This window comes from Stegostoma tigrinum, chromosome 50, assembly GCF_030684315.1.
Source record: "Stegostoma tigrinum isolate sSteTig4 chromosome 50, sSteTig4.hap1, whole genome shotgun sequence".
Taxonomy (NCBI): Eukaryota; Metazoa; Chordata; class Chondrichthyes; order Orectolobiformes; family Stegostomatidae; genus Stegostoma; species Stegostoma tigrinum.
In genome coordinates, this window is record NC_081403.1 from 109,008 (window position 1) to 122,477 (window position 13,470).

At 53.3% G+C, this 13,470-nt stretch overlaps 1 protein-coding gene across 1 annotated transcript in view; it reads right to left on the bottom strand.

Annotated features, from left to right (window-relative positions):
• mazb (MYC-associated zinc finger protein b (purine-binding transcription factor)) overlaps positions 1–2,394 on the bottom strand; it is a 58,243-nt gene extending 55,849 nt beyond the window's left edge. The window contains exon 1 of the mRNA XM_059643250.1: positions 2,222–2,394. Within this exon, the coding sequence (XP_059499233.1) occupies positions 2,222–2,224 (3 nt within the window). The 5' untranslated portion in view covers positions 2,225–2,394. The remainder of the gene's footprint in view (positions 1–2,221) is intronic.
• Positions 2,395–13,470: the final 11,076 nt, after the last annotated feature.

The window sequence follows — 13,470 nt, forward strand, 5'->3', positions numbered from 1 at the left end:
CCCCCCGTGTATTATCTCTCTATGATCCTGTCCCTCCCCCCCCGTGTATTATCTCTCTATGATCCTGTCCCTCCCCCCCCCGTGTATTATCTCTCTATGATCCTGTCCCTCCCCCCCCGTGTATTATCTCTCTATGATCCTGTCCCTCCCCCCCCGTGTATTATCTCTCTATGATCCTGTCCCTCCCCCCCCGTGTATTATCTCTCTATGATCCTGTCCCTCCCCCACCGTGTATTATCTCTCTATGATCCTGTCCCTCCCCCCTGTGTATTATCTCTCTCTCTCTATGATCCTGTCCCTCCCCCCGTGTATTATCTCTCTCTCTCTATGATCCTGTCCCTCCCCCCCGTGTATTATCTCTCTCTCTCTATGATCCTGTCCCTCCCCCCTGTGTATTATCTCTCTCTCTCTATGATCCTGTCCCTCCCCCCGTGTATTATCTCTCTCTCTCTATGATCCTGTCCCTCCCCCCGTGTATTATCTCTCTCTCTCTCTATGATCCTGTCCCTCCCCCCCGTGTATTATCTCTCTCTCTCTATGATCCTGTCCCTCCCCCCTGTGTATTATCTCTCTCTCTCTCTATGATCCTGTCCCTCCCCGCTGTGTATTATCTCTCTATGATCCTGTCCCTCTCCCCTCTGTGTATTATCTGTCTCTCCCCCTGTATATTACCTTCCCCACTGCCCCTAACATACATATAAAATTCTCTCCCCCTACCCGTATGTATGCTTTGTGTGTATTACGTATATATAGTTCTCTCCCCAACCCCTATATATATAGTTCTCTCCCCCTACCCGTACGTATTATATATAGTTCTCTCCCCCTACCTCTATATATATATAGTTCTCTCCCCTACTCCTATATATATATAGTTCTCTCCCCCTACCCCTATATATATATAGTTCTCTCCCCTATCCCTATATATATAGTTCTCTCCCCCTATCCCTATATATATATAGTTCTCTCCCCCTATATATATATATAGTTCTCTCCCCTACCCCTATATATATATAGTTCTCTCCCCCTACCCCTATATATATAGTTCTCTCCCCCTACCCCTATTATATATAGTTCTCTCCCCCTATATATATATATATAGTTCTCTCCCCTACCCCTATATATATATAGTTCTCTCCCCCTATATATATATATAGTTCTCTCCCCTACCCCTATATATATATAGTTCTCTCCCCCTATCCCTATATATATATATAGTTCTCTCCCCCTATTATATATAGTTCTCTCCCCCTACATATATATATACAGTTCTCTCCCCTACCCCTATATATATAGTTCTCTCCCGGTGTATATATTATATTCTCTCTCCCTCCTGCCCCTCCCCCTTCTGTATATTATTGTCCCTCCCCCCACTCCCCGTATATATTCTCTCTCTCTCTCTAACCCCCTATACTGCACTATACTATATTATATTATACTATATTATGTTGTATTATATTCTCTCCCTCGCGGCTCCTGTCGGTCTCTGGCGGCGGCGTCTCGTTTTATTTACAAACGGAACCCCGCTCTCCGCGGCAACATGGCGGCGCTCCCTGACCCTTCACCCCTGACCCCCCGCCGCCGGGTCGGACTCAACCACCGCCGGGCGAGGGGATGCCGAGGGTGGAGAGAGAGAGGTTTCCACCTCACCAACTCGCCCCACGATTGCCCACTACTCCAAATCCTCCTTCACACCCCGCTCCACCCCGAAACACACGTGAAGGGTCGGGGGGGGGTGGGTGAGGGCGGTAAAAAACATCAGCGTCAGGTCTACCCCACCCCCTCAAATCGCTGCCGCATTGGAACCGACCGAACACTTTCTCCGCCGCCGCGGCCCCTCCCCCCACAGCACCGCACGAACCCGGAAATTGGACCCGGCCGCGGGCTGGTCTTATCCTCCACGCAGTAGGGGGGAGAATGCCTGACCTCAGATCCCTCAATCCTTCCTCACCGGCTCCCTCCACCTCCACCTGCGGGATCATACCGTGAGAAACATTAAACTTACTAACCTGTCTCTTTCTCTGTCTCTCACACACCTTCTGTAGAATAGTTACCTCCTCCCCTAGTTCTACAACCCCCCCCCCAACTACCCGCGCTGGATGGGTCGGACCATTGCCGAACCCGCGATGTGCATTGGACCATTCCAAACCCGAGGAGAAGGGGGGATCTCAATCCAGCCTCACCCCCGGCCACGCACAGCAATGTAAAAAGGAAGGCAGGTCACCATTTGGATCGGCGTCTTCTTTCAGTCCGTCTAAACAGGGGGTGGTGTAGTGAAGAAGAAGGCTGGAGGACGCACATTCACGGGAAGAGCCCCGGGTCCGGAGGTGGGGGGGGGGATACAAAACCCCTCCGCGGGCAGTGGAGAGTCCCAACCGTTAACGTTCGGAAGGGAAGAGGGTGGGGCCTGAGGGGGATCGGGCTGAGGGCGGGGCCTGGTGGGGCAGGGCGGGGCGCGATGTGGGCGGAGCCTGTGATGGGGCGGGGCTTGAGGGACAGCTGTAGGGGGCAGAGGGATTCACTTTGGGATCTTGCTGTGTGTCCTGAGTCTCCAGAGGGATCCAGCTTCACCTTCCCAGCGATAAGGATGGATTGACGAGGGCCCACCCGACCCAGAATGTTAACTCTGATTGGACGGAATTCACAGTGTTGGAGACAGGCCATTCGGCCCATCACATCCTCGTGGGCCCTCTGAAGGGCAGCGCCCCTCCCACCCCCACCCTCACCCCACAATCCCGTCCCTGTTACCCTGTGTTTCCCATCAGCCAATCCCACCCTAACCCGCACATCCCTGGGCACTATGGGACAATTTCCCATTGGCCAATCCCACCCTAACCCGCACATCCCTGGGCACTATGGGACAATTTCCCATTGGCCAATCCCACCCTAACCCGCACATCCCTGGGCACTATGGGACAATTTCCCATTGGCCAACCCCACCCTAACCCGCACATCCCTGGGCACTACGGGACAATTCCCCATCGGCCAATCCCACCCTAACCCGCACATCCCTGGGCACTACAGGACAATTTCCCATCGGCCAATCCCACCCTAACCCGCACATCCCTGGGCACTACAGGACAATTTCCCATCGGCCAATCCCACCCTAACCCGCACATCCCTGGGCACTACGGGACAATTCCCCATCGGCCAATCCCACCCTAACCCGCACATCCCTGGGCACTACGGGACAATTTCCCATTGGCCAACCCCACCCTAACCCGCACATCCCTGGGCACTACGGGACAATTTCCCATCAGCCAATCCCACCTTAACCCGCACATCCCTGGGCACTACGGGACAATTTCCCATCAGCCAATCCCACCCTAACCCGCACATCCCTGGGCACTACGGGACAATTTCCCATTGGCCAATCCCACCCTAACCCGCACATCCCTGGGCACTACGGGACAATATCCCATCGGCCAATCCCACCCTAACCCGCACATCCCTGGGCACTACGGGGACAATTTCCCATTGGCCAACCCACCCTAACCTGCACATCCCTGGGCATTACGGGACAATATCCCATTGGCCAAGCCACCCTAACCCGCACATCCCTGGGCACTACGGGACAATTTCCCATCAGCCAATCCCACCCTAACCCACACATCCCTGGGCACTACGGGACAATTTCCCATTGGCCAACCCACCCTAACCCACACATCCTTATGCTCCAGGGAAAATAGCACCAGGCCTATCTCTGTAGCTTAAACCCTGGCAACATCCTTTTAAATCTTTTCTGAACCCTTTCAAGTTTTACAACATCCTTCCTGTAGCAGGGAGTCTGGAATTGAATGCAGTATTCCATTCATGGCCTGACCAATACAGCCAAAACAAGACCCTCCCAACTCCTACACTCAATGCACTGACCACGAAAGGCAAGCGAACCAAATGCCTTCCTCACTGCCCTGTCTACCTGTGACTCCACTTTCAAGGAACTACAAACCTGCACTCCAAGGTCTGTCTGTTCAGTAACACTCCCCGGGACCTTCCCATTAAATGTATAAGCCCTGCCCTGGTCTGCCTTTATAAAATGCAATACCTCACATTTATCTAAATTAAACACTATCTGCGACCCCCCCCCCACCCCGACCAACATTGGCCCATCCGAACAAGGTCCTGTTTGTATAGGATGGGAAAACAGGTCAGGAAAATTAACAATGATATTCGGCAAGCTGCATGACTGGAAAGAGTCTGATGAATGTTCCTTTACACGAAGGAAACAGTGTCAGCAGCTTGTTTTTCTGTTGCTGCTTTTCTGCACTTGCTGTTTCTTACACTGTAGAAGAGAAACTGTTCTGAGTTTGTTTGGTCTTCCCCTTGGACGGGGATTAGGATGGTGCCAGGAAGGGACCTAAGCCTCCAGGCCAGCTGTCAATCGGGGGATGCCCAATGGGTAGAAAGGCCTGCGACCCATTGCGTTTCCTTCCTTCCCTTTTATAATTACCCACATTTAAGTGAATTGTTGTTACCGAGTCACCTGATATCTACATATAACTAAGCCCAGGAGAGATCCGTGGGCATGCTCTGTGATCCAAGACACTTTTGGCGACAAGGATGGCTTTCGGGAAAACGTCGAAGAGGAGGGAAAGGCGGATGCTCCAGAGAGGTGGGAGGACCCTCCGTATTCCAGGACGGAACGTGGCAGACCCTGGACTCAGGCCTGCAGTTAATGTGTCAGCACCACTTGGACACCTGCGAGAATGGGGTGGGGGAGGGGGGGGGAGCGATCATAACTGGGATACTAGGGAAAGGAGGGTCATTCAAACAGGCTGCTGGACACGACTGCTTGCGGGAGGTGAGCTTCCCCAGAAACAGGGACGGTGTGCCGCAAATGGCGACAGATGTTGCTAACAGCATTGCATTCCACACACAGGGACTTGGAGGAGTGCCAGGCCAGAAACAGGCAGCTCGAGGCCGTGTTGACAGCAGTAGAACAGCGTTAAACCTCGGCCTGACAGAAGCAGTCAAGACGGCGCAGGGGAGAGCCGATGGTGCGGAGGGGAAATGGAAGCGGGTCGGAATTGCAGGTTTTGGAGTCGTGCTTCGAGCAGAAGTCAGGTGAACCTCTTGGCTGATGCAGTCATAGGACCTAGGGCTCTGCTCGCATTATGCTGAGTGCCACAGAGCCAGGGAAACTGGAGCATGAAGTGTTAATCCACACGTGAGTAGCATATTTTAGAAAGACAAGGCTGACCGGATCGTTGTGGAATACACTGATAATAGCAGTCGGGAACGAAAACCCTTCCCCTGTAGATTGGGAAGCTGACGCTGCAAAAACAGGAGAGCGTACCAGAAGAACAGAATCCCTACAGCGTGGAAACAGGCCCTTCAGCCCAACAAGTCCATGGTGCATCCCACCCAGACCCATCCCCCTGTAACCCACCTAATCTACACCTCCCCGAACACTCTGGGCTATTTAGCATGGCCAATCCACCTACCCTGCACATGTTTGCAAAGTGAGAGGAAACCAGAGCACACCCACACAGATATGGGGAGAATGTGCAAACTCCCCACAGACAGTCGCCCGAGGCTGGAATTGAACCCGGGTCCCTGGCGTTGTGAGGCTGCAGTGCGAACCACTGAGCCACTGCGGTATGAAACGTCAGAGGGATTTGGCTATGCAAGCAGATATGTATTCTCCACAGAGTTTCAGGGCCTGAGTCAGGAAGCTTCCACAGCCAGAGTCAGGAGCCGGCTAATGCGAAGAGCCTGGGGCTGGAATGAGAGGTGCTCAGATCGCCCTATTAGGGACGGGTATGTTTGGTGTTAGCACAGTTAGGGGATGTGGAGGTTGGTAAGCGAAGGGTGAGGCCCACCCGAGCAAGCCACAAACAGGCAACAAGGTGGAGATTCGAAGGTGAAGCAAAAGATAACCAGAAAGAAAATGTTCCCCATGTAACTGAAAGCAGGAACAGAGAGGAACAAGGCAGACCGAATACCCATGGATGCTGTGTACAATATGTGGGGAACACAGTGCCCTCTGAAGGTACAGGAAGGAAGAGAGACAAAATCAGATGTGCAAGCAGATAAGGAAACCTCAACAGCCCCTGTACCTTAACCAGGAGGAGGTTGGGCATTTGTGGCAGGCCATTCAGCCCATTGAATAGCCCTTTGTAAGGGTGCAACGTCTGGAGGCCCTAAGGCCACATGTCCCTGTCAACTGTTTGTCAGAGGAAAGGAGATGTACAGCGAAACACCGGGGCACAAGTTACTGTCCGCAGAGACATGCAGGGCATGGAATGGCTACTAATGGGGCGGTAACTTGGGTAATCAGGAGAAATACTAGGATGGCCCTGGGGAATGGACCCCCATGAGTAGTTTCGGTATTCATGTCCAACATACCGGAAAATATCATCAGCATGGACTTGTTAAGAGGTACCACTTTGCAGACCCCACCAGGCAAATTCTAGACCGTCCTAGACTGGGTGTTGCTTAATGAGGCAGGACAAATTAGTAAGTTCGGGGTGTGAGATCCTTTGGGGAAGAGTGACCATAATACAGTAGAATTCCTCATTTAAGATGGAGAAAGACACAACTAAATCTTAAAACTGAGGTCCTGAATGTAAAGAAAGCTAACTTTGATGGTACGCGACATGCATTGGCTAGGATAAATGGGCCAAGGGTATAGAAGGGCAACATTTAAAGAACACAATGGATGAGCTTCACTAATTGTATGCCCCTGCCTGCCATAAAGATAAAGATGGCTCAACCATCAATACCTTGCCAGAACTGTGACAAACACTACGTTGGACAAACTGGCAGGAAGCTAGCCACCAGGATACATGAACATCAGCTAGCCACAAAACGACATGACCCACTATCACTAGTATCCTTACATACAGATGAGGAAGGACACCACTTTGATTGGGACAACACATCCATCCTAGGACAAGCCAAACAGAAACACGCACGAGAATTCCTAGAAGCATGGCATTCCAACCGGAATTCCATCAACAAACACATTGAGTTGGAGCCAATCTACCATCCCCTGAGAAAAAGAACAGGAAATGACATCACCAACGCAGGAAATGACATCGCCAACCCAAGGAAACCTAACCAGATAAATAGAAAGCGGCACATAACACCAGCGCTTCGTCGGAGGCTCACTGATGTTACCTAGAATGGTGACGAAACGAACCTTCCAGCTCAGCGAGCAAACTCACATCCAGATGGCTCAACCATAGCTAACAGGGGAAATCAGGGCTAGTGTTAAAGGCAAAAAGGAGATGTATGCACTGGCCGGAAAAAGCAGCAAACCTGAGGATTGGGAGGAATTTAAAATTCAGCAGAGAGGGACAAAGGGAAAATAGAACAGAAGAGGAGAATCAGTGGGTGTTGTGTATCTCTAGCTTCAAAAGACTTTTGACAAGGTCCCACACAAAAGATTAGTAAGCCTTATTCTGAGATGACGCCTCTGTGGGTCATAGACTCTCCCACACAAGGCGGGGGATCAACCTCTCCCCATCTCCCACTGCCACATTCCATCCCTGTGAATCTTGGATATTACAGTCGGGTCGCCTCTCATTCTTCTAAACCCCAGTGAGCACAGGACCCGAACTACTCAACCCCTCCTCCATAAAACCGTCCCTCCACCCCCATGATCAGCCGAGCGAACCTTTTCTGGACTGCCTCCAATGGAGGTCTATCTCTGCTTGGATACAGGGCCCTGAAACCATTCGCATTATCCCAGCTGTGGTCTGCATGTATCGATTTAGTAAAAATTTCCTGCTTTTATATCCCATTCTCTTTGAAATCAAGGCCTGCGTTCCATTTGCCTTCCCCACGGAATCTGGTCGATGGTCTTTTTCTGATTCACGGACCAGGACATCGAAATCCCTCTGTCCTGTAGCTTCCTGCAGTCTTTCTCCGTTTAAATAATATTCAGCTCCTCTACTCTTCCTGCCAATGTGCACGGCCTCAAGAATAAAAACATAGTGTGGTGGAGGGACTCAACAGTTCCAGAGAGAAAAACACACTTTCTAACTAACTAAAGTACTATGAGCGTTAACTCTGTTTCGCTCTCTACAGATGCTGCCAATGTGGTGAAAAGATAACAATCTCTCCTTCAGTATCAGCAAAACTAAAGAGCTGATCAACAGCTTCAGGAAGGATGAGGACACACCCCCACCTGCGTCAGTGGAGCTGAGGTAGAGATGGTCAAGCTCTGAAGAGCGATGATAACCAGCAATATGTGCTGGTCCACCCACCTAGATGTGAAGGTCAAGAAGGCACAACAATGTCTCGTCTCGCTTGGGTGGCTAAGGAAATTCGGCACATCCGTCAGGACTCTCACCAACTTTTACAGATGCACCTTAGGAAGCATTCTATCCCGAGGCATCGTGGCCTAGTTTACCAACTGCTCTGCCCAGGGCCGTCAGAAACGAGAGGGAATTGCGAACACCGTCCAGTCCATCACACAAACCAGCCTTCCATCCACGGGCTCCATCTATACTTACCCCTTTCTCGGGAAGGCAGCCAACATTGAAGACCCCTTGCACCCAGTTTATAACCTCTTTCTTTTGGAGGAAGAAGCTTAAACACACAGACCAACAGACTCAAGAATGACTCCCTTCCCTGCTTTCGTTAGACTTCTGAACGGACCACTCCAATTTCACATCTTGGTTTTGTACACTTTCTGTGAGCCAGAACTCTGTATACCATGGCCTGTTCAATCATCCTAGGATCTGTATGTACTTATAGGCTGTAATGTGCCTGTACAGCAAGCAAAACAAAATGTTTCACTGTGCTTCAGTGCACATGACAGCAATAATTCAAATCAAATAAATCAGATTCCCCAGCAATTCCTGTGTTTGTTTCAGACTTCCAGCATTTGCATTCCTTTATTGACGTAAACTTTCTGTTTGCTGGGATTCTGCAGGAGGGTCTGTTGAACTTGAAACATCAACTCTCTCCAGCACTTTAGTTTTCCATCATCTTGGTCTTTTCCTTCAGCAGAATTCTCAAATTCCCTTGAGCTTAAAACGTTTCGTGGCTATTGGGGTTAGGGTTGAGTTTACTAACAGCATTTCATTCCGTGTCACTGGGTCAAAATCCTGGAACTCCCTTCGTATTGGCATTAACATGAGGTGTCCTTGCACCACACAGAAGGGGCGACCGCAGCAGTGCAACAGTACCGCTCAAGCCCCACCTTCTCCAGGGACAATTAGGGATAGGAAATAAATGTTGAGCCCAGCCAGAATATTTATAAAAGTCTCAATTTACAGCAGATCCCACTGCATGTTGATTTTTGTATTTATTCTATAAGAAGTGAAGGTCGGTGACAGTTGGTTTGGGGACGGGGGAAGAGTCGGTTAGTGGTGGAAATTATACATTTTTATTTTAAATTGGCGGGGGGGGGGCATCATCAATGATAGGGACCAGGGAAGGAGAAAAAAGGATACCGGAAGTGGGTGCGGTTAGTGGAGGGGAGAAGGATACCGGAAACTGTAGGAACTGCAGACGCTGGAGAATCTGAGACAACAAGGTGTAGAGCTGGATGAACACAGCAGGCCAAGCAGCATCAGAGGAGCAGGAAAGCTGACGTTCCAGGCCTAGACCCTTCTTCGGAAATGGGGGAGGGGAATGGGGTTTTGAAATAAATAGGGAGGGAGGGGGAGGCGGATAGAAGATGGATAGAGGAGAAGATAGTTGAAGAGGAGACAGACAAGTTAAAAAGGCGGGGATGGAGCCAGTAGAGGTGAGTGTAGGTGGGGAGGTAGGGAGGGGATAGGTCAGTCCAGAGAGGATGGGCAGGTCAATGGGGCGGGATGAAGTTAGTAGGTAGGAGACGTGGATGGGGCTTGAGGTGGGAGGAGGGGATAGGTGGGAGGAAGGACAGGTTAGGGAGGCGGGGACGAGCTGGGCTGGCTTTGGGATGTGGTGGGGGAAGGGGAGATTTTGAAGCTTATGAAATCCACATTGATACCAATGGGCTACAGGGTTCCCAAACACCATAATAACCAAAACAGAAACCCCCTCGTCCTCATATACCACCCCACCAACCTCCAGATCCAACGCATCATCCTCCGACACTTCCGCCATCTGCAATCCAAACCCAGCACCAAAGACACTTTTCCCTCCCCACCCTTGTCTGCCCTCCGGAGAGACCACTCTGTCCGCTCCACACTCCCCCTCCACCCCCATCACACCCGGCACTTTTCCCTGCAACGGCAGGAAGTGCTACACCTGCCCCTACCCCTCCTCCCTCACCTCCATCCCAGGCCCTGAGAAGACCATCCACATCAAGCAGAGGTTCACCTGCACATCTGCCAATGTGGTATACTGCATCCACTGTACCCGGTGTGGCTTCCTCTACATTGGGGAACCAAGCGGAGGCTTGGGGATCGCTTTGCAGAACACCTCCGCTCAGTTCGCAGTAAACAACTGCACCTCCCAGTCGCAAACCATTTCCACTCCCCCTCCCATCCCTTACACGACATGTCCATCCTGGGGCCCCTGCAGTGTCACATCGATGCCACCCGTAGGTTGCAGGAACCGCATCGCACATTCCGCTTGGGAATTCCTGCAGCCCAATGGTATCAATGTGGACTTCACCAGCTTCAAAATCTCCCCTTCCCCCACTGCATCCCAAAACCAGCCCAGTTCTTCCCCTCCCACCACTGCATCCCAAACCCAAACCAGTTCGTCCACTCCCCCCACTGCATCCCAAAACCAGCCCAGTTCGTCCCCTCCCCCCACTGTATCCCAAACCCAAACCAGTTCGTCCACTCCCCCCACTGCATCCCTCAACCAGCCCAGTTCGTCCCCTCCCCCCACTGTATCCCAAACCCAAACCAGTTCGTCCCCTCCCCCCACTGCATCCCAAAACCAGCCCAGCTCTTCCCCTCCACCCACTGCAACCCAAAACCAGTCCAGCCTGTCTCTGCCTCCCTAACCTGTTCTTCCTCTCACCCATCCCTTCCTCCCACCCCAAGCCGCACCCCCAGCTACCTACTAACCTCATCCCACCTCCTTGACCTGTCCGTCTTCCCTGGACTGACCTATCCCCTCCCTACCTCCTCACCTATACTCTCCTCTCCACCTATCTTCTTTACTCTCCATCTTCGGTCCGCCTCCCCCTCTCTCCCTATTTATTCCAGTTCCCTCTCCCCATCCCCCTTTTCTGATGAAGGGTCTAGGCCCGAAACGTCAGCTGTTGAGCCCCTGAGATGCTGCCTGGCCTGCTGTGTGCACCCAGCTCCACACTTTGTAACCCCGCCCAAGAGCTAGGACTCCGCCCACGGAGATAGTCCCCGCCCACAGAGATGGACCCCGCCCACAGAGATGGACCCCGCCCACAGCGATGGTCCACGCCCCCAGAGAAAGTCCACGCCCACACAGATGGTCCACGCCCCCAGAGATAGTCCACGCCCCAAGAGATGGAACACGCCCCCAGAGAAGGACCACGCCCACACAGATGGTCCCGACAACATAGACAGGCCACGCCCACAGATTATGACTCCGCCCCCCCACATGAGGTTCTCCTTCCCAAAGGGGCCAACCCGAGAGGGGAACGGCCCACAATTGTAGGCCCCTCCCACCGTTGGCGTTGCGAGGAGAGAGGCCCCGCCCACATAGATAGGCCCCACCCCTCAGAAAATAGGCCCCGCCCCTACTTTAGCCCCACCCCCATGTAGACATGATCCCTCCCCCCATGTACACAAACCCGACCCCAGTCTTTTCTGAAGAAGCGGGTAGGCCCGAACCGTCAGCCCTTCCGGCCCCGAGGAGGCTGCTTGAGTTCATCCAGCTCCCCACCAGAAAAACACAGGAAGTAGGTGCGGACTGGGGAAGCTGAGCGGCGACGTACACCGGATGTCGGTTCGAAGGGGGGAAGGAGAAGGGGGACGGACACCGGAAGTCGGTTGGAAATGGGGAAGGAGGAGGGAGACGGACACAGGGAAGAGGGTGACGGCGGGAAGTAGGTGGGAAGACGCGCGGCCCCCAGCCCGTGATCGACTCGATTTTCCAGTGTAACATGTGAACCTCCCGACGGAGAGCCACTGTCACCTACCGGTGGGAAAGCATAAGGAGACGGACACTAGATCGAAGTGAGTTGGCGGGAGGAAGGGGAGCGAGGGGAAAACCGGAAAGGAGGCGGATGGAGGAAGGGAATCGGGGACGGACAGCGGAGGTGGACCGGTGGTGGGGGAAGGGAAAGAGCGAACGGACACCGGAAGCGGGCCCATGGGGGACGGGAATAGGGACGGACACCGGAAGTGTGGCCCATGGGGGACGGGAATAGGGACGGACACCGGAAGTGTGGCCCATGGGGGACGGGAATAGGGACGGACACCGGAAGTGTGGCCCAGGCGGTGGGAGCTGGCGGCCCCAGGATCGAGGGTAAAAAAAAAATAAGAAAAAAAAACCGAATTAAACCAAACCCATCGGCTCCGACTCGGGGGGGTTAATGGGGGGTGTCTGTGTGGGGGGTTAATGGGGGGCTGTCTGTGTGGGGGATTAATGGGGGGGTGTCTGTGTGGGTGGTTAATGGGGGGGTGTCTGTGTGGGGGGTTAATGGGGGGGTGTCTGTGTGGAGGATTAATGGGGGTGTCTGTTGGGGGTTAATGGGGGGGGTGTCTGTTGGGGGTTAAGGGGGGGGGTGTCTGTGTGGGGGGTTAATGGGGGGGTGTCTGTGTGGGGGGTTAATGGGGGTTGTCTGTTGGGGGTTAATGGGGGGGGTGTCTGTTGGGGGTTAAGGGGGGGGGTGTCTGTGTGGGGGGTTAATGGGGGGGTGTCTGTGTGGGGGGTTAATGGGGGGGTGTCTGTGTGGGTGGTTAATGGGGGGGTGTCTGTGTGGGGGGTTAATGGGGGGGTGTCTGTGTGGGGGATTAATGGGGGGTGTCTGTGTGGGGGGTTAATGGGGGGGTGACTGTGTGGGGGATAATAGGGGTTGTGTGTGTGGGGGGTTAATGGGGGGTGTCTGTGTGGGGGGTTAATGGGGGGTGTCTGTGTGGGGGGGTGTCTGTGTGGGGGTGTTAATAGGTGGGGTGTCTGTGTTGCGGGGTTAATGGGGGGGTGTCTGTGTGGGGGGTTAATGGTGGGGGCTGTCTGTGGGGGGTGTCTGTGTGGGGGGTTAATGGGGGGTGTCTGTGTGGGGGGGTTAATGGGGGTGTCTGTGTGGGGGGTTATTGGGGGTGTCTGTGTGGGGGGGTTATTGGGGGGTGTCTGTGTGGGGGGTTCATGGGGGGTGTCTGTGTGGGGGGTTAATGGGGGGTGTCTGTGTGGGGGGTTATTGGGGGTTGTCTGTGTGGGGGGTTAATGGGTGGTATGTGTGTGGCGGGTTATTGGGGGGGTGTCTGTGTGGGGGGTTAATGGGGGCGGTGTCTGTGTGGGGGGTTAATGGGGGGGGGGTGTCTGTGTGGGGGGTTAATGGGGGGGTGTCTGTGTGGGGGATAATAGGGGGGGTGTCTGTGTGGGGGGTTAATGGGGGGGTGTCTGTGTGGGGGGTTAATGGGCGGGGTGTCT